This window comes from Phragmites australis, chromosome 11 (genome assembly GCF_958298935.1).
Source record: "Phragmites australis chromosome 11, lpPhrAust1.1, whole genome shotgun sequence".
Lineage (NCBI taxonomy): Eukaryota > Viridiplantae > Streptophyta > Magnoliopsida > Poales > Poaceae > Phragmites > Phragmites australis.
This window is the reverse complement of record NC_084931.1, coordinates 1,931,883-1,958,000: the sequence shown is the minus strand read 5'-3', so window position 1 is coordinate 1,958,000 and position 26,118 is coordinate 1,931,883. Positions and strand designations below refer to the sequence as shown.

Here is a 26,118-nt window from a genome sequence, read left to right as displayed (position 1 = left end):
TTTTGGATCGCCTCTCTCTACTGTTGCTAGGGAATGAACTCTCGAGAGAGACTATCCTTTAATTGATTTGTTTTGTTGTCTACAGGTACGATAGGAAGAGGTAGAGTGAGTCGACCAGGATAGCCTGTGCCTGACCAGGTCGAGCGCCCTAATCATTTGTTCAGTTCAACACCCTGAATTGTGCGGTACCATATTTGTAAAAAAACATTTTCTTATCTTGTACAATCGATATGAAGCCTTTTACCGGTAGAAATAGGTATACATCGTATCTATTTGGTTGCCTGTAGATGGGGCTGGCCAGGCCCCGTGCGTGCAGACACGCGTTTGGATGCCTAGCCGCACACACGAGCCTATCTCGATAGATACAAAATCACTTTTGCAGTCAGGCTCTAGGAAAATACATTTTTTTTCTTCCTAGCTAGACTACGCTAATGATAGTATTAGCATAATTAGTAAGTATTAACTTATATTAATGTATTTTAAATTAAATTAAGGCTTAATATGATAACTTAAGCACTATAAAATATATATTTTTAAAATAAACATCATGTTAATATTGGTTTTTTTTTATTTTAATCTCACTTAACATATGCTTACATAGATAATCAAACACAATCTCTTTTTAATCAGATTAAGTATATATAGCCAACCAAATAAATAGCATCATACACATACCACCTAACTCAAATAAGTCTAGCTCAATAGATACAAATTAGACTTAGATCGTACGGACAATCAAACGGATCCTAAATAGTCAGGTCAATAACTTTATACCAAACGGACCCTCTAAATGTATAGTTCAGGTCATTACTCTTTATACCATTTATTTTATTAGCTTAAGTGGGTAAAAAATGTATCTTTAGCTGACGGAGTGAGTTCTCAGTCGATCCAATGACTCCGAAAGTGCATCCACGGGTAGACGGCACGCCGTATTTGTCCATGTAGTAATGTTCCATCCAGACTTTTCTTCGAAGAGGAAATCTTCAACAAATTTACCAATCTGAAAAATCACCTCTATATTGTTCCGGTCTTACTCTCTCTGTAATTAAATAAAAAATAAAAAGAGGCAATGAAAAATAAAACTATGTTGATGTTTGATAGAGGTTTGAAATTTATATAATAAAATAAAGCGATTTAAATATTTATTTTTGTCTAAAATAAGAACAAAATATCTTAAAAAAACCAACTGGCTGGCTATAGCTCTGACTTAAATTTTTTTCTAAAGCTATAGATAATTGGATTAAAAATTTTTAAGAACTAAAGCACTGTCAAATAGAACTAAGATTAGGGGAGAAAAAAAAATAGCAATAGCATTGGCGCCGGTGGACCGGAATCTTTCCACGGTCAAACAGACAGGATAATAAATAATAAAGAGTAAATAAATTTTCCTCTTTCTTGTTATTAATTTTTGCTGTCCTGCAATAGATTTTCATGTGCGTTATAACTTCTCTTTCCCCTGCGTCTCCTTCCATCCCGCCCCCCTCTCTCTTCTTCAATCCTCCCTGCGCCGGAGTTGGAGGGAGAGGGGAGAAGCCTCCACGCATCCGCACGCTCGCCGGCCTCCCGCCCGCCTTCCAATCCGGTAACCCCTGCCTCCTTACCTCCGCGCTTGTTTCGTCGCATCTCTTCTTGGATCCGGCGATTCGGGCCGGCCAACGTGCGATTCAGACGCCGTTTCTGCGGCTGCGTTGGTGATTCCTGAGATCGAGGGGTGTTGTCATGGTGGGGAGGGCGGGTGGGCGGCCGTTCTCGGTCATCTGGTTGATCCGATTCGGGAGGAGTAGACGCGAAAGGTGGTTCATTTGATCATTTTTTTTTCCTTGTAGTTTTGGGAACAGGGGTAAGGGTTCCATGTTTGGTTCTTCCTGGTGTTGATTTTCCTTCCTGCATGAAGAAATGGAGTGAGGGAGATGAATTGGTGGGGAAAGATACCAACTTGGACGCAAATTTGGTGATCTGGATCGAGAATGTTTCCTTTTATTTCCATTGTTTCTTTCTTTTTTGATGATCTATACGCTATGGGTTGGTTAGAAGCTTTGAAAGGTGCGATTGACTCTGCTGGGATGTCTTCATGGATGATAAGAGCTGAATTGCTCTGGGGGAAGTGGACATTCTGTACAGACAGCGTTTCTGATTGTTCGTGTACTTCCTGTCAAGGTTGTGGGAATTGAATTGGGCTAGAGGGAAAGAACTGCCAATTTGGAAGGGATTTGACATCCCAATAGTCCAGCCTTGACAAGTCTCCAAGTCTATCTAGCAATAGAACATGTCTGCAAGTGAATGTGCTTCCAACAAACATTTTATCCGACCTCGTCTTTCTCGAGCTGAGCAGCTCAATAGTGCATTTTTTTTTTATCTGCCTTAATCATGCTCTCTGCAGGTGAATCAGCTACATCACGTCTTTAGGGAAGCCCCTCGAACAGTAGTTTGTACCACAAATTGGATAGCTCTGTCACAGCATGGCCTCTGCAGGCGTGGTGCGCTCTTCCTTGGGATTTCAGAATGACACAAGTTCTAGTAGTGGTGTGGATCGACTTCCAAATGAGATGAGCAATATGAGCATAAGGGATGATAAGGTAATCTGAACTCCCTCGAGTGGTTCATCATCATTGCCTTTTGTTGGGTGACTGGCTCATATTAAGGTTTGTGAATAATGCAGGACATTGAAGATATAGTAGTCAATGGCAATGGGACGGAGCCTGGTCATATTATAGTGACAAACATTGATGGAAGAAGCGGCCAGGCAAAGCAGGTAATAAGTGGTGTCATGGATAATTCTATTCCTTTTTGTCTATTTACTGCTCAAGTTTTATATACTGGGTTTCTGAGTTATTTATGTACACTGCAGACCATAAGCTACATGGCTGAGCGGGTGGTAGGTCATGGGTCCTTCGGAACTGTTTTTCAGGTTTGTTTCTAGACAAATCAGTATTATCACAAGTTGTTCAGTTGATTTTATTATTATATTTGTGGTAGTGACTGATGGCTCCTTCACATTTTTTTCGAAACAATGTTGTATAGGCCAAGTGTCTGGAGACTGGTGAGACTGTAGCTATAAAAAAGGTTCTTCAAGACAAGAGATATAAGAACCGTGAGCTGCAAACCATGCGAGTGCTTGACCACCCAAATGTGGTGTCTCTAAAGCACTGTTTTTTCTCAAAGACTGAGAAGGAGGAGCTTTACCTCAATTTGGTCCTTGAGTATGTGCCAGAGACTGCTCATCGTGTCATCAAACATTATAACAAGATGAACCAACGCATGCCGTTGATATACGCTAAACTTTATATGTATCAGGTAAAGCTTACTCACTTGGGGTTGTTAACAGATTCAATTAGAACCACACGATAATCATACCTTGTAAAACCTTGCAATTGACAGATTTGTAGAGCTTTGGCATACATTCACAACTGCATCGGAGTATGCCACAGGGACATTAAGCCTCAAAATCTTCTGGTATATCTAGAGTAATCATCTATCTGTTTGAACACTTACTGGCGAATGTCATCTTTAGTCAAGTACTAATTGCAGCTTCATATGGTTTGATGCAATATTATTTTCACAACAGGTGAATCCACATACTCATCAGCTAAAATTGTGCGACTTTGGCAGCGCGAAAGTCTTGGTATGATCATAATCATTTGACGTTCATATGAAGCCTGATATTTTGTTGTGTACCTAATTATCTTGTACTGTTTCAGGTAAAAGGAGAACCGAATATTTCTTACATCTGTTCTAGGTACTACAGAGCCCCAGAGCTCATATTTGGTGCTACTGAATACACAACAGCCATTGATGTTTGGTCTGCTGGCTGTGTACTTGCTGAACTCCTTCTAGGACAGGTAAGAAAATTTACACGGGCTATGGGTGGACTGTCTGGCTTATTGAAACTATCTGGCTACAATCTGATTATTTTTTCAACAGCCTCTATTCCCCGGTGACAGCGGTGTTGATCAACTTGTTGAAATCATCAAGGTAAATTGTTATCTTTCTCCCAAGTGCTGTCTGTTAGAGGCTTCCCCTCCAATTTAATCTCATTTTTTCTCAGGTTCTGGGTACACCTACACGTGAAGAAATTAAGTGCATGAATCCAAACTATACTGAGTTTAAATTCCCTCAAATCAAAGCTCACCCATGGCACAAGGTAGGAACCTTGCATTGGACTGTTACTTTTTTCTGCTCTAAGGTTGAAATTTAACATTGCTGCCTTTTTGTGCCAGATCTTCCACAAAAGAATGCCTGCTGAAGCAGTAGACCTTGTATCCAGGCTTCTGCAGTACTCACCAAACCTTCGGTCCACTGCTGTAAGTGCAACTTCATTATTTGAGCAGATACTGTTGTGCATTTAGTTCCTTCGTGTTACCATTGCTGTGTTTCTGCTTTAAGCATTATTTAGATCACAAGTATCTTTCATATCAGTTACCACTACATATAAACACTGTTGTGCAAGTCCTGGTTGCTATCATTTACATTGCAAGTTGGTTACTTGCTACAGTTGGAAGCATTGATCCATCCATTCTTTGATGAACTTCGGGATCCAAACACCCGCTTACCAAATGGACGTTTCCTTCCTCCTCTCTTCAACTTCAAGTCCCATGGTAAGTCTGCGATATTGAATTGTCTTGCACTGATAAAAACCTCAAGACTCCTGATCAACTAATACTTTGTTGCTACTATGGTGAATCGAATCAGAGCTGAAGAGCATGCCGATGGAGTTCCTAGTGAACTTGATCCCTGAGCATGCTCGGAAGCAATGTGCCTTTGTAGGATGGTGATTTGTGAGACGACGGCTTGAAGATTAGTTGAGAACCACATTGATGTCTATTAGAAACCGGAGATCGACAGTGCCTGCTGTGTTATAAAATTGGCGATGTGTGTGATTATTTTTTGTCCGAGATCATCATCCCTCACCTCCAAAAGGAAAAAAATTGCTGTAACTGTAACAAAATCATCCACGGTTCTGTAAAGTAGATGAAGAGTGTTGGAGCAGTCCCCTGAGTCCATGTATCAGTTTGCACTGAATTCAGTTTGCCTGATTTGTAGCACCATTCAAGGACGCACCCTTTGTATGACCATGTTCGGTCCAACGTTTGTTTGTGGATCGAGGCTATTCATTCATTTGTACTAGTCGTGTTCTTCTCCATACCAGGGATGCAACACTTGCAAATTGTCGATTTGGTTTGGTTCGGATAATTATTGAACTTGGATGTTTTGGACACACAAGTAAATGCACCTGAACATATACACGAAATTTCTGGTCAGAACATACACCCAGTATCAGCAAGTTTTCCTGTTGTCAGCAAACTCTTTCATCGATCCAGGTGCATGCTTATCAGTTCAGATAGTAACATTGCTTACGGGGAGATAGTAGTATCGATCCAATTGAACCCACATCAAGAAAAAGAAAATATAAGCAGAATTGTTTTGGGAAATCCTAAGCAGAAATCAACTACGAGAGGGTTTAAGTTGCAATGATCTATACAGATCATGAAAAACAACAAGCAGAAATTAATTGAAAGGCCTCAAGCTGCAACCGATCCACACTGATCAATTGAAAATCCAAGGAGAAATGAACATGACATGTAGACAAAATATTAACCCACTGCATTTCAGATGCTGCACTTGTGCACCACGTAACAACTTTGAAAGAAGCAATAAAGGATAATTAATTATCACCAAAGACTAGAAGTGACCAGCCAACCAGTTAAGCCATTGCAATAAGGAACACGGAATACCCAGTGTAATGCCCAGGTTTGTCAAAGTTTACCAGTTTCATCCTACATTTACAGATTACATGATGCTACATCATCCTACAAGGCGGTTGATGGCCATTTGCCAAAGCGAGATCTCAGCAAAGATGGATGACAACATGGAACCATGTCAGTCATCAATGGACTCCTAATGCAGTTCTCACTCTCTTAACAACACGGGCATATTCATAGAAGCGGTTAGCATCCATTCCCATTGCTGTATTTATCGTCGTACCACCTTTACAAGAAATGTAGTTTCCACCAATAATCAGGTCAAAACCACCAAACTCGTTGATCAAGTCTTCAATTACATGTGTTTTCAACTTCCACATGCCGTTTAGCTGCCTCAATTCTCCAGTTTGTTCAGTTTTTGTCCACCATCGTCTCAAAATTTTCCTGTTCACATCAGATTCTTCAACAGATACTACACACTTCAGAGGAATGCCTAGTCGGTGGAGTGTTACTTCTGCACCTCCAATTCCACTGTAGATGGATAGCACCCTCATCCCATCTGGATACATGTCTTTCAGGACTGACAAAAAATAGGAAAGAGTATCAGTCTGAAATGCATATTTCATGGCACCTAATCTATCTGGTGGACTTAGACCAAACAGACTTGAGTGGTTATGTGGGTAGCCCAGTATCCTTTCCACTTGACGTGGCTCCAAAGGGCTTAACTTGTCCTGACCAACCCAAATAAGATTTGATGCCTTGCACTGGTGCATAATGTGCATCTGCCTTTCTTGTGAAAGCACTCCTCTTGACTCTCTAGCCATCCTCCCCAGTCTCTCACATGTTTGTTCAATCCCAGCAACCTCTGTAGTAACAACATGGATATGTTTTCTTGTATCCCATGAGGGCCACCATTGCCTTGTGAATGGAAGTGCTTCTTCAATAGTCATTGGTGACTTTGGAACAACAGCACATCTTCTCTCCATTCGAAGGTTATGAATGTAACCTTCCTTTCGCATCAGAGCTGAGAAGAATTGACTGTTCACAAACTCAGGTTCCACATTGTATAAGAACTGCGATAGTTGATGCCATGTGTCTTTCGGGATTTCAACAACATTTCCATATAAGAAATATGGGGGTTTAGCGAGATTACCATGTACATTCGCACGACAGCCTGGTGTCATTGCCTCAAGTTCTTCCTTGACAGGCATATCACTGGTCCCTGCACAGCGGCCCATAAACCATGGATTGCCAGAGTGACTACTCGAGGCCCCTCTGTAATCTATAAATATATGCTTAGCCCTTTTAACCCTTGTATTGTCTCTACCATTGTCATGACCATCAAAACAGCTCACAGCAGAGTATGAAGGCTGGTATGTTGAAAACTCGGTTTCTGTCTCACCTAGAAATTCAGATTCAACTTTTACCTGCACATAAGTGGACACATAAGAGGCCAAAATTAGAAACCAAAGCATTTGTCAGAGATAGTTTTAACATGTACGAAAGCTATAAGAGTTGCCTTTAAATAATATTGCTTTGTTGACCAAGGAATGAGTTGTTAGTTACAATGTTTTAATAAATCAAGTGACAGAATATCTATGAAAACATCAGGGAACATCACATAGAGCCAGCTATTGGATCTATTATCTTCTTCTCTCTACAATCAAGGCTATTGGATCTATTATCTTCTTCTCTCTACAATTCCAGTAAAATCTGGCAGCGAACTGTATATTCTGCACCAAGTTACTCTATACAAGAGATGAATTTAAATTCCCAGTACAAGCCTACAGCAGTAAGAATCAAATGCCATTAAGTTACCTCTTTCTGCTCAATGCTATTGGCTATTCGCCTTGTCAAAATTGAATCAGCCAGCTCCTCAACTGTTGCTCCCTGGCCTGAAAAGAGCACAAATGTGCCATTTTGAACATTTTAAGTCTTGATCAAAACATTGAGAAAATTGAAGCATTTTTTTTAATCCTTGACTAACCAAAACTGTCAATAGCTGATGATACTTCTTCCTCAGTAAAACCCATCTGAAGCAAGCTAAGTGTTTTGTCCATCACACCAAACAATGATTCAGCCTTTCCCTGAGAAAATGCCATGCTTAATTTATAATTCTTGATGTTACATTTAGGTGATGGCACCATATCTATTAAGGTGTTGTAGAAAGTTGTTAAACATATTAGAACGGGCAACCATGATACATGCTATCAACATATCTGAAATTTGCACCAGTCATTTGCCATTGGGCATTGAAATCAAGGAAAGCATGTAGTATGCATTATGATTAGCCATAGTGTCTGGACATATTTCCATTAGTGTATATATATGTGAAAAACAGGGAAGGCATGGCAACGTAAGCCAATTGAAGGAGACATAGCAGAAAAATAGTGAGTGTCTCAATTTACAGGACTCCATGCCAGAACCTACCAAGTGACAATCTGAGAAAAACAGGGGAAATCTAAAAATGAACAGGGGACACGATGTTCAAAAGAAGGATGTATGAATAACCCTACCAGAAACACCCTGGTAGAGTACAAACTGGAACCGTCATTTCAGAATTGCAAGAGTATGCAATATTCTAGCCTCGAACTAGTAACCACAGTATGTAGCATAACCATAAACGAGTCTTGCATAGAGTGATACATTTTACATATTCTTGAGAAAATCCATGTCTTGAAGACAATTGGAATAACTAGCTCTAAATTTACTTTATGTTTCCTGTGATAATTTAGATACATAAAGATTCACTACATAGAATTAAACAAAAAGGCAACAGGAAAAACCTCATTTGTAGCATCATTATTTTCCATTCCTCCAGAGGATCCTCCTAATTGAGCAATGACAATGCAGTCCACGAGCTGTTCTAATGGCGCTTCCTCACCTGGAATTAGGCATATTCTGGAGTATTACTATATTGCATATTGAATATCAAGAAAAACATGACTGATCATTAAACACGCCTAAAATGTCATGGATACACATTTTTTAAGTTTTTAACCAGTAGTGTTTTAGTCTAAGTGGGCAGTAGTGAAGTACAATTGTTTAATTCTTTTCATAAAGCAAAGCCACGACACACAACCTAAACAATGAAGAAGAAATTTGTCAATTACACAAGAGAGTGCAGTGCATACCAAGTTGGTTGAATGCTAAATCAACTTCTTGCTGCGAAAATTTCATTGTTCTGAATAAATATGACCTCTTTTCTGAGAAAGAATCAGGCTCCAACTGAAGATAGAGATGTTCGTAAGGTTGGTTCAAACAATTCAAAACAAATAAGACAATGATTAACATCTTGACCCAAGAGATCACCTTGATGTCTTGGTTGATTCCTTTCTTAGATTCTAAAGGAGAACTGTTCTCTTCATTATCAGAATCAAAGAGACTTCCCAAAGAATCTGATGATTCAGATCCTGACTCCTGAAGGGTCTAAAACATAAAGGAAGGAGAGATTCTTCAAGTCCATACCTTATTTATCTTTCCCAATTCACATGACACAGTGATGGGCTATCATGGCGATGACAATGAAATCATACCAATATCTACAAATCATATGCTTACTAGGATACAAAACCCAGCTAAGTAAAACATCATTCCAATTACTTCAAGGTGTTTCTTAAAATAAAGTTATGTAAGAAACTAGCCAAAGTGCAACAGATGAAGGAATAACTGCACAGGAAAAATGAGTCGGAAGCCTGGAACATCCATGCAGAAAAGTTCAAAATTCAAACTTTGCAAATACGTACACAAAAGATAGAAAGTATAAAGAGTCACAATGTATAGTGAGATCTAAATGGACTCGTACTGTTCTTTGTTACAGCAGACTTGCGTAATGATCGAGATGCAACAAAGCTAACTTTTTATGCAGAACTATTATTCTATCTGCGCTACCTAACACACGAGCACGACAGAATAATTCTGATATGCAGCAATCTATCAAGAATCAAATATGGATAGAGTAGCACCATAAGGGCCATAATGGACATGGGTAGTATCAGGGAGAGAACCAACAAAATAGGGTATAACAAAGACCAACAAAATATAACTAGGTGCATCATAGCTATGGAAGGAAAGCATTTCCAAGACGCAAGATTACTTAATGTCAAAGTTAAAGACTGAGAAGATCAACACCAGCAGCATCAACTAGAGAATGAAATTGGCAAAACACTTACAGAATAGGACAAAATAGATTCCAATATGGTGTCAGAATCATCGTCAGCTGCATGAGATATAGATGCAATTAATTTGTAGATTACAAGGCAAAATGTTCAGAGTGCTTTGACTGTAGCGATTGGTGATTGTTTCACATCACTATGCACATTCAAAAAGACATGTCATAGAAAATGGCATACCATGTTTCTGGAGCACCTTGTCTACCAGCTTTGGTGGAAATCCCATTCCAATAAATTGTGATCTTAAATAACTGGACGAAGAACTTGGTTGACCTTCCTATAGTGTGCATCGTGTCAGTATCATAACTTTACCAAAACAAAATCCATGCACCAAAATGACACTATTCTAGTGAAATTATAAATCACTAGCTCTATTTGCAATTTTATAGCTAGCATCTGGTTACTTCCAAATATTCACTAACCAGAAGCAAACCATACCTCAGCTTTAGTGGTGTTAAGGAGCAATTCAAAATCTTAAACATACATTACATCCAAAACATGCATCAGATTTGAAATAGCTTAATTCATTTAAGCAGTTCGGTCTTGGTGCTATGGCTGGACATACTAGCTCTCCAAAACTAAAAAAGAACGCTTTGCCACCATTAGTTCAGTTAAAAGCCGTTTGTTTAAGAAAAAAGATCCACCGATTCAATGAATTCGGACAAAAATGCCCAAAGATCCTATTGGTTAAATTAGGTTCACTAGAAACAGCAAAGCACAAAAGCATACAACTGAAGTACAGGTAGCAACTGGAACCCCGCGCAAAAATTTACAATATTCCCTCACTGGAGGAGTGTTCTAATGCATTTCGCCTCTAGAACGAAACCGCACTCTACAAGCACTATATATCAAGGAGCACATCACCTCCTCCTTCACTCTGGATTGCATCGGGCCATGCAGCGGATCCACAGCTGCATCCCTGAGAGCCCCGGCATCAGCTTCCGCGCCCCCGTCCTCCGCATGGTCTTCGATTTTAACCTGCATCCGCCAAGAACGCAACGAGTAAGCCCAGTGTACACAACCAAGAAACGCAAGCATATACACAAGGAAGAATGTTCCCATCACCATTGCGATCAAGTAAGCCTCCGAAAACGAAAGTTGGGGGGGGAGAGGAGTGGGGGCAGGCGGCGGAGAGGCGCACGCTCGCGACTGGAGCCCTGGACAGGGGAGGGGACTTGGGAGAGAACGGACGGGAGAGGAGAGCTGGCTCGGTCAGGCTGGTTCCACTCAGCCAGTGTTGCTTCGACCTGATGGTAAAACGTCTTCTCACCTTGGCCGAGATGATAAAAGAAAATATAATTGAATTAAACGTGTGTAATAATGGCGAGGAAATCAAATAGGAATGTTTTGAAGGACAATTCTGCCAACTAATTTTTGAGGTGGCTAAACTGTGAAGCCTACTTTTTATATTGGCAAACGTTCAAATTTCTCAGGTGTGAGTTCGGCAGGAAAAGAAAATGTATTGAATAGATAAGAAATAGAGTATTGTTGGTTCTGGAAGTGAATATCCAGAGTCCTAAACGTGCATGCAATACTTATCCCATGATTAGTACGGAAAGAAAAGAAAAGATATTAAATAGATTAGATCATCTCCAGCAGATACTTTAAAAATTCACCTCCTATAATACTATTATAATATCTCTTAGCACTATTACAGTATCCTCTATTGTTTTCATCTCTAACCGCTACCATATTTTCTCCCTTCTATTACTCTCCTCCTCCTCTCGGACTCACATGCATACGTATGCACAGTGATACGGGATCTTTTTTGCTCCTCAAATTTGCCGGCTCACTTCCTCTCTCCATAACACTGTTCATCCATAAAAGACTCCGCTGGAGAACTCCGCCAGGTGCGCGCGATCGGCAAAACAAGCAAAACTTGTTGGCACAATTGTTTACGATACGGAAGTCAACTTTCCTAGAGATGGCCTAAGAACATGTAAATGACTAGATTAGACTTAGAAAGATCTAACATCGGCATCCCAAAAACCTGCAGCGAGTACTGAGGAATGAACTATTTTTTCATGCCAAATAAAACTTGTTAAGCCATATATTGAAGAATCTGGTATGTATTAGGTTTTGTAAACGCTTAAAATCTTGTTGAGTACCAGAAGTACGCACACTTCCTGCTTCACTATTCAAAATGGAAAGTTTACAAAAATAGATACCAATTGTCACTCTAATTGTCGACTAACCACCTATCGATAATCGGAGTGCCGACATCCCATTTGGGATACACATGGAGGGCAGTCGGCACACCAACTGTGACACATCATGTGTCCCGTATGATATTTAAAGAAAAATCCATAACTTTTTCATATGATCTCAGATGTAGATGATCTCTACATGAAAATTGTACCTATCGACAATATCTATAACTTTTTTAACATTTTTCATTTAAATCTATTTAGATGCACAAAGAGTGGTTAGAAATTTCAGATCTAATTTTTTAATCTAAAATTTATAACCACTCTTCTAGCATCTACACCGATTCAAATGGAAAAGTGTTTAACTACAAAGTTATATATATCATCGATAGGTATAATTTTTATATAAAGACCAACTCTCCGTACAAAATCATATGAAAAGGTTATAATTTTTTTAAATACCATATGCGGGACATAGGACTTGCCAGCAATTGGTGTGCCGACAGGTCCCTAGGGAATTATATATTGGCTATCCGGTTACCGACAAAGGACTAGTCGGCATTTAGATTGCCAATAGGTGGCTAGTTAGCAATAAGAGTGCTGACTAGCACCTATTTATACGATTTTCCTATTTTGAATATTATTTTTACAATTTTTTAAAAAATAATATTATCTCAAGAAAAGATTCTCTCAAAACCCTAATCACTATGAAATACTATAACCGGTGTCTACCCCAACTTTGCTCATGATCGTGAACACAACTGTTTGAACAATTTTAACCATACAGATGTTGTACGCTTTACCCACAAGACATGATTTGTTTGTTTCCAATGTACAAATTACACACTTCCTTTGGTGTGCTGGCAAGTTTAGGGATGGCAATCGGGTATGGCGGGTACGAGTAATGCTCACCCATATTTGTACCTGTCAGTTTTTTACCCGCCCGTAGGCGAAGGACCGGCACCAAACCCATCGCTCGTGGGTATACCCGTTTACCCGCAGGTGGTGGCGCGAGGTGGCGGCAGGGTGGGGTGGTGGTGGCCTGACGCGAGGAGGCGACACAGGCAGAGCTAGGCACAGGGCAGGTGGTAGATCTGGGCACTGGAAGTGAGGGGATGAGCTTGGGCGTGGTAGGGGGAGGGCAGATCTAGGCAGACTAGGGTTTGGAGGAATATACTCACATGCCATAGATCTATACAGGTAAACAGGTGTCACGAGTATGGATACGCATTACCCATACTCGTACCCATATACCAATCGGGTAGTATTTTTCACCCACGAACGTGTCTGCGAGTACTAAATACTAACCATATCTGACTCTATTAGGGTATTTACCCATAGGTAAACGAGTAATCGGGTTAAATTGCCATCCATAGGCAATCTATCATGACAGAGTCTTTACATTGATCAGATCTAACTTTGCACCCTATGTCAAGTGATGGGGAAAAAACCAGCCCGCACTTCCTTCTTTTGCTAGAGAGATAAAGTTAGGGCTAAACAACTCGGTTAGTTTAGATCATACCCACATTAGCCTTGTAGTTGCACAGGTTAGGATCAAGTTAGAGGTACCAATTTTCAGTCCTTAACTGACACAGGTGATTTCCACCTATCTGTGCACCATGTGCCTCAAACTCAAACCACATCATATCAACCATCAAACTATCCCAAATGACTCTAGATTTCACATATATATTGATCACATCTAACATAGATTCACACTTTATAACAATTAGCATTTTGACCATGTTTCCAAGTTTAAGAATATCAACCCAACCATGAGACTAACCAACACTGTAGACACTAAGCATGACTAAGCATCATCGTCATCCAACACCAGACGCTGAATAAACCATAATCTTAGGGTGACAAGGGTACATGAATCAAGTAAACAAGGCATGTAAATGCATATAAGTAGGATATGTCTACTCGACATGTAAAATGATCGTTAGACCGATAAAACATCACATGATAGTATAAACATTTTGCAATATGGGAGCAATGTGATCAAAGGGTGCTTTCCTTGCTGCTGATCAATCTCCAGAACTGGCTCAAGGTTTTCATAGCTTCTTGGACAACTACGTATTGCTTTCCAACTACTTAAACCGACCGATACAAGGGTACATGCAAGAAACCCAAGGGAATAGCATCAAACCCCAATTATAAGTCCATGAAATGATGGAGCATGATTTTTGATGAATTTAGGACAAAGAACCATCTCATTTGGGGTTCATATGAGTGAGATAAACATGTTTGAAGTGTTAATTGCGGATTAAAAGGTGAAATTGAGCTGTTATGAAGAACTTTGATTTTCTTATAATTTTATATATATTTTTTTGTATTCAAAATTCATGTGGATCATGTTTTATTTTATTTTCTAAGGGAAATACCCTAGCCCACACAACAATGCTAGGTCCATGGACTAGGTCCATCGTGGACCCGGTCCATTGATGTGGTGCCAACCGCTGACTGGGCTTTCCACATCAGCGATAGTGTTGACGTGGACTGCCACGTCAGTGTGGCGACCAGCACGTGTCGGTGTCGCTAGAATAGTGCTGGAGCGGCACTGAACTATGATGTGGCAGCATGGGCTCACTGGTGAGCGACAGATGGCGAAGAGGGGCTCACACAGAGTCCTCAGAGATGCATCACATCGTTGGTGGCGCAATGGCAAGGCTATGTGAAGGGAGCACGTGCGATGAACTCCATGAGGTTTCCGTGACGCTTGCGACTGGCTTGTGGATAGAGGGTCGCTGGAGACATGGCTACAATTATTGGCTAGAGTTTGTGAGGATCACCCTCTAGCCGTTCATGAGCCCAGGCGATGAGTGGGGAAGCATATAAGGGGCTCTATGAAGCTCACCAAGTGGTTAGTTATGGCGGAGGAGCTCCAGTAATGGCGTGTGACAGTGATCGGTAGCGATCAAACAGGACGCTCATCGCTAGGCCTCCTCGACCGACAAGCTTAGCAAAGAAGAGAGGGAGGACGTCATGTAGGGCATAGGCTGAAGCAATCAAGCAAAAGCTCACTAAACTCAAGATTGGTGAAGATAGAGATCACTATTGACAGCAAGGGCGAAGACGTGAGTAGGTACTCAACAGTTGCCTTCCTGGACAAGAAGGGCATGAAGAGGATCAGCATGGATAGGATAATCGAATGGAGTACCCCGTGGGTGAGGAAACTAACTATGTGGGTTATGGCGGCTCAGCAAAGCCGTTGGCTTTAAAGGCTCAGCTTGGAAAGCTAGGGCCGAGGCCTTGATCGAGGTGTAGTGGAGGAGGGTTAGGGAGGTTAAAGGAGGGACGTGACTAGGTTGTCAAGGCTTTATAGCTGATGAGGCACTAGGACGCAGAGACAATAGCACAACACAAATGCATGGCGTTGCCACATCTGCACGAGGAAAAGATAGGGATGTGGAGTGAGACTAGGCGCGTGGCAAAGTGCGGTGGACATTGAGGCGATGTTGGCAACGGCTAGGGTGGCGTGTCAACTCGCATGACGACCTTGGCTAGGGACAAAGCTAGGCGAGCAGATGATCAGGGTCTTATCCTTTACAAAACGTGGTCATGCATAGCTAGAACAATGACTTAGGCTTGATTTCACAAAAATTTGTTGGGGTCAGCTGACCCCGACAAACACTCCCGGTGTCACCATTGGCCTTGGCTAGGTGGCGGTGGCATGCGGGTTTGCATGGCTTAGGGTGATAGCATTTCTTTCGGCCCGAAGGAACACAAGAGAGAGGGAGAGGGATATCTCGAGAAGCGGAGGGTGACACATGACAGCTACGCATTGGTGATGGCCTACGAAATGGGACTGGAGGCGGCACTATCGTGTGCACGCATGCAAAGGGGAGTGAAAGGATAATGATGTCGCCTAGAGGGGGTGAATAGTTATTTTTGCAAAAGTCCATCCCCTTGTTCAATAGTTGGCCTAAACATACAGCAGAAATAAACTAACGGATTTTTCACAAGTGAAAAACATAAATATGCTAGGCTCAACTAGTGCACGAACATGCTAAATAAATATGAAGGTTCCTATGGTGATAAAGATTATTCAAATCTAGAAAGATATGTGTAAGAAACTCTAATCGGATGGTCTGATTTTACTGTTCATTGGCTGTTCTAATACGGTTTATCGAAACATCCAATCAGTTCTCAATGCACATACAAATAAGAATACAAGCAATTAAACCAATATAATGCACAAGAGTAATAAAATACAAAGACAAATAATTTAAAACTGAAGTTTGGATATTCACCGATATCCCACATCTCCAGCGCCATTGTCCCCGATGTAAGGAGGTGCCGTACGGGCCGACTGCTGACGCTGCTGAGGACCGGCAGGAGCCGAGGCCCCCTGGGCCTCGTTTTCCTTCGCTCGAGTTCGAGCTAGTGCACTGAAGATGATGTGCGCCCGCCATTTTTCCTCGTTAAAAATGAGGCGGATTCAAGGATGCAACCTCCCTACCTGGCGCGCCGGCTGTCGATGGATGAACACCGCAAGCGGGGATCCTGAGGGACCCCCTTTGAGATTCGGCCAGGGGGCTGATTCTGGATCTATCTCGTATGTGGGGTTAATGCGAATGTATGGGATCTAGGAGAGACGAATGATCGTCAGCTAGTAGGAGTGAATACACAAGGGATTTAGACAGGTTCGGGCCGCACGGAGCGTAATACCCTACTCCTGTGTGTCTGATGTGCTATTAATACTCTTGGAATGCCTTTCTCTGGATCTCTGTATTACAAGGTTTTTTTTCTTTCTATCAAGTCTTGAGCTTCGGTTTTCAAGTGTCGATCTCTCTGAACTTGTGTGGAGGTGAGCTTCGATTAGCCTGAACTTAGCCTTAGCTTCGTCCTAACTTCTCCTGTCTTTCTATGAAGTGCTCCCCCCCCTTTATCCTACCGGGGGAGGCTCGACGTGCCCAGATCGGGGGTACAAGTTCCCATAAATCATAAATGAAAAACAACCATTATGGGTCTACAGTTTGATGTTACAGGGGTTGAAAATGCGCCTTCGGTTGGTCCCGTCGGTCATTACGCCCTAACTTTAGCAGGTGCAGGCGGCCCACCGGCCAGCCGCTGAATATCCCTGCATGCCCGTCCGGTCAGAGTAGATTTGACATGACGCGGCAGGGCGACAGGCGATATGCCTCGAGCCCATCGACGATATCTTCAAGCCGTCTTCCTTTATGGGCCCCACAGGGTGACGTGCGATGTGACCCGTCGCATTAATTATCCCCACGTCTTCCTGCCAGGCGCTGGCAGGGACTGACGTACTCAGTATGACAGGTGTGGGGGGGAGTGGTTGGATGTGACCGGCCACGCTCCCCCTTAAATGCAGCATCAGGCTTCCCACCGATTGACACCTCACCGTAGAACCTTTGCGGGGTCCACCAGCCTGAGGCTTCTCAGGTCCTCAGGGAACTCTGGGTACTCGGGGACCAACTGTCCTTGGCCCCGAGCACCCCCTCTCGGATCTAGCTCTTCTCAGGTCCTCGGGAAACTCTAGTTACTCGGGGACCAACTGTTCATGGCCCCGAGCACCCCCTCTCGGACCTGGCTCGTCTCGGGTCCTCGGGGAACTCTGGGTACTCGGGGGCCAACTGTTCTTGGCCCCGAGCACCCCCTCCTAGGTCTGGCTTTTCTTGGGCCCTCTGGGGGATGGTCCCCGAGGGATGATGCCATGTGGCGCTATGCTGTCCTGGCCTCGGGACTCGGGAACCCCCAGTTCCATATCACCGACAGTCTCGAAGAAGGTTCCCAATGGCAGGTCTCCACCTCCGGCAGTAGCCTTTGTTAGGGTGTCTGCATGCCTGTTGTCTATTCGCGGTATGCTTCGTACGGATATGCAGCGGAAAGACTCTTTGGCCTTACAAATAGCCTCGAGGTATCTTGGTAGGTCCGAATGTCGAACTTGGAAGCTCTTATTCACATACCCAGTGATGATTTAGGAGTTGGTCTTGACGATGACTCTGGCGACTCCAAAGGCACGGGCCTTCCATAGGCCCAGGAGGATGGCTTCATAATCAGCGATGTTGTTGGTTGTGTTGAACTATAGGCGAGCTGCAAAATCGCCTGTGGGGGAGATAAGGACCACACCGGCCCCTGCACTGATGGCAATGTTAGATCTATCGGTATATATTTTCCATACATGTGGAGGAGGGGTTGTGGGGGTCCTACAGGTGTCGGAGTCCATTTGGCGACTTGATGGTTGAACGGGTCACAAATTTTACTGCGAAGGGGGCTAGCTCCACTGCCCATTTGCCGACATGTCCGGTCAGCTCTTGGTTGTGAAACATATCACCAAGCGGGTATGAGGTAGGTACAGTGATGTCGTGGGTGATGAAGTAGTGTCGGTGCTTGCGCGAGGCCATCAAGAGGGTGTATGCTATCTTCTCGAGCTTGGTGCAGCGCGTCCTAGCCCCAGTTAGGGCCTTCGACACATAGTATATGGTCCTTTGTGCAAAATGACCCTGACCCTCACTCTTCTCTTCCCGTATTAGGGCAACACTGATAGCAGAGGCACATGCAGATAGGTATAGGATGAGCCCTTTGCTAGGGATGGGTATTACGAGCATCTTGAGGTTGGAAAGGTGGGCCTTGAGGGTCTCAAATGCAGACTGGCACTCCGAAGTCCACTAGAAAGGTTCAAAGCCCCTCAGCACTTTGAAAAATGGAAGGTTATGCTCGGGTGATTTGGCGAGAAAATGGCTAAGGGCTGTAAGGCGGCCAACCAAACACTAGACCTCCTTCGAATTGGTGGGAGGTGACATCTCCGTGATGGCACAGATCTTGTCAGGGTCAGCCTCGATGCCCCTTCGAGAGACGATGTATCCAATAGCTTGCCAGCCTTGGCGCCAAATACGCACTTCTCTGGGTTAAGACGCACACCTACTGCTCAGAGGCTGTCAAATGTTTCTTGGAGATCGGCGATGTGTTCGGTCTCTAGCTTGCTCTTCACAATGATGTCATCGACGTAGGCCTCGATATTGTGGCCCACTTGCTATTCCAGGATCATGTGTACTAAGCAGGAGAAGGTGGCCCCAGCATTCCGTAGGCCAAAGGGCATTCGGACATAGCAGTATACCTCGAAGGGGGTAATGAAACTAGTCTTGTTTTCATCCTTCGTAGCCATCCACACTTAGCAACTCACAGTCGATGGTGGAGTCCACTAGCTGGTCAATACAAGGAATGGGGTATGGATCTCGGGGGCAGACTTTGATTAGTGATGTGAAGTCGATGCATACACCACTTCCCATTGCATTTCTTGACTAGGACGGTTTTGGAGAGCCACTCGAAGTGAATGACCTCTAGGATGACGCCAGCTTCCAGCAGCTTCTGGACTTCCTCCTTTGCGGCCTCCGCCCTCTCGAGGGAATGTTCGATGATGCAACGGTCGACTCTATGAAGGTCCTACGGGGACCATGCAAAGATATTGAGGTTGCTTCGCATGATAGTTAGGAGCTAGGCCTCCTGCCCTGGGGTGAGGTCCGCCTCGATTTGAAAAGTCCAATCGGGCTAGTCCGAGTGTGTTAGGACATTCTTTACGTCCCCCTCTAGTCATGGCTTTGTAGGGCTATGGTGTCTGGGATATGTTGAAGGGGGGGGGGTCTCCGAAGCTCTCTTGGGTCACGTTGTGGATGTGGCGGCCATGGAGAGGAGCGAGGTGTCCATCCTCGATGAACCTTGCCAAGTCTTGGTCGTCGTGGACGGATATCAGCCCCTAGGGTTTGGGCATCCTCAGGCAGAGGTAGTTGTGATGGGGGATGGCTCCGAATCTATTCAGAGTCCCCCGACCCAGGATGGCATTGTAGACGTAGGGTGCATCCACGGCATCAAAGGTGATCACCTCAGCTCGCGCTGTAGAGCCCTCACCGAAGACGACCGGAAGCTCTATTTGGCCTAGGGCATCAAGAGGGGCCCATTGAACTCCTGTAGGGGCCTTTGGTCTAGTGAGAGCTGACTCCGTAGAATACGGAGTTGGTTGAAGACATGTACGAAGAGGAGGTCTGTTGAGCTATCCCCGTCGACCAGCACCCTCCAAACTTCGACCTGGCGATGTTGGCTGAGATGACCAAGGCGTCGGAGTGACAGAACTTTTCACCCCTTTGGAGTCATCAGAGGTGAACGTTACGGGGCGTCGGCCCATCCGGGGGTCTGACGATGGATGTTGGTTGACCCGATGTGGTTCACCCCATGTGCGTAGTCTCGCCGTTGCCGTTTCGAGGAGCAGCAAGAGCTCCCTCCTCCTGTTATGGCGAGGACCACTTGCCTAGCCTGAGGCCCCTCATTGTTGTAGGGCTCCATGGATGGTGGGGGAAAAGAAGGCAGAGCCAGCTGGCGAGGGTTCTGCAAGGCCAGGTGATCAATCTGGTGGCCCGCCGTTGGTCTGCGGCCTTCAGGCCACCCTTCGTTGGCCCCTCCACCATGGTGTGGGTTTCCTGCCTCCTGAGGTATTCCTCTCGGAAGGATATAAGCGTTTAACAGTCTTCGGTGTTGTGCCCACGTCTTGCCCAGTGTAGAGTGCACTAGTGTCCCTTTTCAGGGTACCAGCCCGGGGCATAGTGTCACTCTGGAAGGGCTTCGGGCGCCCTCGGCCATGGCCCCTAGGACGGGTTGGGTTGGGAGCCCTGCAACCTTGGTTGATGTTGTGGATGCCACGCCGCTGTCGTTGTCATCCCTTGTGGGCTCCGGAGCCATTAGCCTCCTCGGAGCCCCTTTTTGCTGATGGAGGAGGAGGGGCGTGTCAAGATCCTGCTTGCGAGTGAGACTTCTCGAGCTCGAAGCTGGGGGCTATAATAGCTTGTGCGAGGCTTCGACGAAGCTTTTCTTCCTCTGCACGTGCATATTCCTCAAATTTGAACATGAGGGCCTCCACTGAGCGTATGGGGCTTCGGTTCAATCGATTATACAGGGGCCCTTTGGACAGACCCTGGGTTGCAATGTCAATGACCGATGAATCCGATATGCCTCTAATCTGATCCTTGGTTTGGGAAAACCTCCGGAAGTAATCCTGGAGGGTTTCATCTCCCGTGAAACCATATGATAGTGTATAGTAAGCGGCTATTGCCTGATGATGAACATGCTTCCTAAGGTCACTGGCTCGACGAAGATGCCCTGGAAATTGTTGCAGAAGAGGTTTTAGAGCTAGGCCCAGGCTCTGGGGCCTAGAACCATTGGATGGCTACCCCCTCCAGGGCGAGGGGGAAGCACTTAGCCATGGCGATCGGTACGCCTCCGCTGGCCTCTATAGCGAGGGCGTAAGAACGAATGAATTTGTCAGGGTCCGAGTTGCCCCTGAATTCAGGTAGCTTCGGGGTCCGGAATACCTCCAAGAAAGGCACGACCTGCAGGTCTCTCTATAAAGGGAGTCGTGGTCTTGTAATGGGGCCTCAAGATGATGGGCCCGAGGCTCTGGAGCCTGTGTGATAGCCGTAGGGGCGCCTGATGGTGACAGATTGTGTCGACGAAGCCCTCGCTGGCCCTAAAGCCCGGGGTGGGACGACTTCGACCGCGGAGGGAGCAGTGGTGGTCACACGGGCAGTTTGCTGCTCGATCCGTTGGGCCGACTGTGGCTCCTCCAGCTGAGTCTGGAGGGCTACCAAGCACGATTGCTATTCGGTCGGGGTGGCGTTCACAGCGGTGGTGCCGGCTGCAACCCCTAGGGACGCTGCGGGGCCCTTGCCATGCCGCTACTATCGGGGCTCCGCGATAGGCCCCCCCTAGCATCAACCACAACTAGGGTCGTGGTCGGGCCGATGGTGGCCAAAAGGTCCTTGCTCCCCCCGGTTAGGGGGCTGTCATCAGGGTGGCATGTGCTTGGTCGTGAAAACCTTCACATAGGCATGACTGGGAGGTTGGCTGCCAGTGCTACGACCTTGGTGGCCTTTTCTTGGGTGGTATCCTATCTCTCTTAGTACTTCTATGCTCGACTCCTCACGAACGACACACTGTTAGTGGAAGAAAATATCTTCCACGAACAAGTACGATGAGAGCACGCTCACACGAATGACTCAAGCTTAGAGAAGAAGTAGAGAGGAAGGAACACCAAATGTATTGATCGTTAATAGATTTCCTCCTTTGACTTGATGGCTAATGGTCTGTATTTATAGTGTCATTCAGAGTGTAAATATATAAGTGTACCCTTACAGATATAGCGATACAGACTATCGCTATCCCGCATGGACCCAGGACCAGTCGAATCACACGGCATATGTCTATGTAGGATGCATTTACCCCTAATCAGAAGATATTATCTATTATGACAAATATAGAGGAGCAAGTGACCCGAAAGGCATAGTGCTCGGCCGTTTGCCTATTGCGGCGCCGCACTGCCAAGGTGTCAGACCAGTTTCTACTTGTCCTGTAATGTCAGGATGGCTTCTACTTACATCAGTATTAAATATCAATCACTTCCTTGCAGGCGGAGGACGACTAGCGGGTCCTCTCTAGCTAATTTTTCTCCAATCTTGATGACTCACTCCTCGAGCTTCGCAGAGCATACTAACCCAAAAGGCTAGATCTCCAGGAAATTGGGGCTCCGCCGAAGCCTAAAGACCTGAAAGGGCTCCGCCAAAACCTGAAAATCTGAAAGGCCTTTGGGAACTCGAGATCATAAACACAAACTAGCTAGACCAGGGTGTGTCATGTTCCTTAATAACGACCCTCAACGATAATATATAAGATGGGGAGTATGACTCTAAAACATCTCTCAGCAAGTTTATACTAGACTTAAGAAATATACTTAAATTTTCCTTCAGGCTCTGCTTTAAGGATGTAAAGACAAAAAAAAAAAAACTTTCACGGCAAAGCGCTGGGTTAATACTAATATGTGTGTAAGACTCACCTCTAAAGGAGAGCGATGAGAAGGGCAAACGAGTTGACTTGACTTTCTTGTGTGCGATTTGGGCAAGATAAGTCTAGTCTAACATATGTGTATAAGATAATTAGTCTGGATTTATTCTGTTACTTAACATACAACACGGAACCTGTTGTTTCCGCCTTCGAATGTTGTTTACACGTAAGTTGTCTTCGCAGGTTGTTTACGTATCCCTTTCCGCCTTCAGAGGCTGAGCTCACGGAAGTCAGGAGCCGAGAGCCCAAGAGCGAACCGAGGCAACTGAGTCAACGCATCCAACCAAACCTCGCCGGAGCTCTGTACTACCACCGACGACTACAGCATGTCGCCGGCGACGTCCGCCGCCGCCTTTCCCGGTGTCCTCCTCCTCCAATCTCCGGTCACCATGCGACCTTTCCCCACTGCCCGCCTCCTCCCCTCGGGGCCTGCGAGGCCGCTCAAAGTCACCTCGGCCCCTCGTCGCCTCCTGGCGATGGCCGTGCGCGCCCAAGGCGCCATCAATCCAGGTCAAGACCTCTTTTCCCCACTCCAAGATTAGATTTTTTTTTTTACGCGCCTAAATCGAGCTGAGCTTTCTGGATTCCCGCTGATTTCGTTGCCTCGGTCGGTCTCAGGGTACTTGCCGGAATCGGAGTTCTACAAGATCGAGGCCATCCTTAGGTGAGTTTACTGACTGTATACCTAAAGATAAGCTTAATAAGCTCTGTTCTCTGTGATGTGTTTGGTTGCTCGATGCTGAAATGTGCGGCATTTGTGCAGGCCGTGGAGGGTGCATCACGTGTCCTCGGTGAGTGTGGGTCACTGGTGCTGGGTTCCTGCAGTGCACACGAGGTGTTAAGTGAGATAGGTTTGGGGATTCTGCAGGGCTTGCTTGAAATGGGGATCAGAGGCGTCACGGTGTCGGAGGTGCGGGGTTTCGGGGCGCAGGGAGGGTCAACGGAGCGGCATGAGGGTATGGCTCCGCCAGTGGCTGCGCATTTGCATGGCTCTACCATTGACTCTGGTTTGCAATGTGCAGTTTTTGTATCCATATTCAGTTTGAATCCTATAATTGCTGTGAAATGCGTTCTGCAGAGCTAGTGTTGCATCTTGTCATAGGAATTGGTGATGCTTTGGTCACTCTTTGACAAAATGATAGAATGACTGACACCTGTGCACAATACAATTTGGATCACATGATCAATGTTGAGGCTGCCCTTAAGTTCATCCTAACCAATCGTAAAATCCTCTGTGTGGTCCACATGTTTTCCATTTCTAAGAGTTTCAGTTCAGAGATGGGCCACTGGGTACTTAGTGATTCCCATGATCGAATGTTGCTCTTAAATTAGAACTCTAGTACATAAGATTGTAGCATATTAGCTTAGAAGTCTGTTCAAATCAGTTTCAACTCCACACTATTGCGGCATTGTTTCATCCTTTTATCAAATTTACCACCAATCTCTTGATGGTTCGTGTACAGATGTGAGCCATGTGCAATAACAGGGCTGTAGAGATTGAGAGAATGGTTTTGTGATGGCTTTAGCATTCATGTCAGTAACAGCTATCAACTTTTGACATATTACAGCTTGGACCATTTTGGATTGCTGCCCAATCAATCAACTATGTTAACTCTTAGTGTTATGTTGAAAAAACTTTTGAGATTTCACGCAGTTCTTAGATCTCAATGCTGATGCTTGTTTTGTTGTTGGTGTTCAGGGTCAGAATTTTCGGAAGACACATTTATTACTAAAGTTAAAATGGAAATAGTGGTCTGCAAGGAGCAGGTGATTACTTATTTACTAGTTTAGTAGTTCTATTCTAAAAGGTGCAGTACTATTGTGCCATACCTTTTATGGGAGATAGGTGATAATTGCTTCCATGTCTAAGTTTTGATGTCCCTTTCGATGTTAGTATTTGTCCATTCTACATGATTTTTCTCAGTTTCCTCTTGCATCATCATAAAGATCTCTTTTAATTCACCAGGTTGAAGCAGTAATTGACAAAATAATCGAAAAGGCAAGAACTGGAGAAATTGGTGATGGAAAGATATTTTGTAAGTGCATGGTTTTCCGAGTGATCAATTTGAGTCACACTGTCGGTTTTATCTTGGTCCTGTATTCCTGAGCAATTTTCTTTTTCTTTTGCACGAGCACCTGCATAAATGTTTTAGTGCCTATCTAATTCATAAGTTGCTAGGCTTTATTGCATTGTGCTTATGCAGGCATATAGGAGAGTTCTCTTATTCTATTCATCCTTATTCGACTCCATTTTATCCTAGAAATCATAAATATAAATGGCAAGTAGTTATTTCTCTTTTAATCTCGCTGGATTGCTTCATGCCTTCAGCAAGTTTAGTATCAAGAAATATAAATACTGCAGTAGAACAGTAGCCGGATCTGTGCGGATGCACATGCCCTTCAGAAACACCGCGATATCGTATATGCATACTCATCCTTTGTCAGTATTATTTCGCATGCTTATGCATTTGAGATGTTAATTCCGGGGATGATTCCTGACACGGTGGTTTCTTCCTCAGTGGTACCTGTCTCCGAAGTGGTGAGAATCCGCACCGGCGAACGCGGGAAGCAAGCCGAGAGGATGGCCGGCGGACTGTCGGATAGGCTGTCCTCTGTGGTGTCAATCTCATGAGCAGCATTGCCGCATGTTGTCTGGTCAAGCGCATCCTCCTGTATTGTGAGTGTAACCTTGTGCGATGAACTGCAATGCAAATTCCACCCGAAATCATGCAATGTGCACTGGGCGTAATCGTTGAGAATTCGATGGAATTGATGTGAATTCAGTTTTGTTTCATTCCTTACCTGTGTATAAGATGCTCTGCAATGGGGAGTTTTTTGTTTTATATATTTTTAACATTAATATTTAAATAAATAGATCTCTGATAGAAAAAATTACAAAAATAAACACCTTCCGCCCTCTGACAGAGCGATTAGGCCCTTACCAAGAGCGCGGTAAGCAGGCTGACATGAAATTCAAGGGCTAACAGCCCTCTGATAGGCGTTTAAACCCTGTGTGAACAGTATTTCGTAGAAATAACTGTGCACACTAATGTTTTTCCCAGATTCATCTTATTTATACAAAATTGTGGTCTTCTGTTCCTCCAAAAAATTTAAAACGTTTTGTACGTGTTTCATAATTCATGTGCAACCCATTTTAATTGGATTCATCTAAAAATCATGTGTAGAATTTAAACTAAAATTCTCCAAAAAAGACTACTTTTATAACTTTTAACAATTGTTAGTGTCTTA

General features: G+C 44.3%; 3 protein-coding genes across 5 annotated transcripts; 2 read left to right on the top strand and 1 right to left on the bottom strand.

Moving 5' to 3' along the window:
* Positions 1-1,422: 1,422 nt before the first annotated feature.
* Positions 1,423-5,124, top strand: LOC133884258 (shaggy-related protein kinase alpha-like). 2 transcript variants are annotated; one of them, XM_062323611.1, is made up of 13 exons: positions 1,423-1,582; positions 2,381-2,576; positions 2,660-2,752; positions 2,849-2,908; positions 3,022-3,294; positions 3,379-3,453; positions 3,566-3,622; positions 3,699-3,839; positions 3,922-3,972; positions 4,046-4,141; positions 4,218-4,301; positions 4,493-4,595; positions 4,690-5,124. In XM_062323611.1, the coding sequence occupies exons 2-13, from the start codon at positions 2,460-2,462 to the stop codon at positions 4,770-4,772; spliced, it is 1,233 nt and encodes a 410-aa protein (XP_062179595.1). In that variant the 5' UTR covers positions 1,423-1,582; positions 2,381-2,459; the 3' UTR covers positions 4,773-5,124. The 2 variants fall into 2 exon arrangements, with proteins under 2 accessions (XP_062179595.1, XP_062179596.1); XM_062323612.1 differs by lacking the exon at positions 1,423-1,582 and adding an exon at positions 1,643-1,793.
* Positions 5,125-5,645: 521 nt separating this feature from the next.
* Positions 5,646-11,098, bottom strand: LOC133884256 (probable inactive DNA (cytosine-5)-methyltransferase DRM3). Its single transcript, XM_062323610.1, has 10 exons — positions 10,937-11,098; positions 10,736-10,849; positions 10,052-10,148; positions 9,872-9,918; positions 9,012-9,128; positions 8,834-8,927; positions 8,486-8,583; positions 7,687-7,786; positions 7,518-7,594; positions 5,646-7,126 (listed from the first exon to the last, which is right to left on the bottom strand). Exons 1-10 carry the CDS (start codon positions 10,937-10,939, stop codon positions 5,885-5,887), a joined length of 1,989 nt encoding a protein of 662 aa, XP_062179594.1. The 5' UTR covers positions 10,940-11,098; the 3' UTR covers positions 5,646-5,884.
* Positions 11,099-23,049: 11,951 nt separating this feature from the next.
* LOC133885821 (nitrogen regulatory protein P-II homolog) lies at positions 23,050-25,666 on the top strand. 2 transcript variants are annotated; one of them, XM_062325571.1, is made up of 7 exons: positions 23,050-23,379; positions 23,488-23,533; positions 23,633-23,660; positions 23,738-23,876; positions 24,569-24,636; positions 24,836-24,905; positions 25,389-25,666. In XM_062325571.1, exons 1-7 carry the CDS (start codon positions 23,196-23,198, stop codon positions 25,499-25,501), a joined length of 648 nt encoding a protein of 215 aa, XP_062181555.1. In that variant the 5' UTR covers positions 23,050-23,195; the 3' UTR covers positions 25,502-25,666. The 2 variants fall into 2 exon arrangements, with proteins under 2 accessions (XP_062181555.1, XP_062181556.1); XM_062325572.1 differs by having other exon boundaries at positions 23,052-23,379; positions 23,738-23,825.
* The last annotated feature ends 452 nt before the right edge of the window (positions 25,667-26,118 follow it).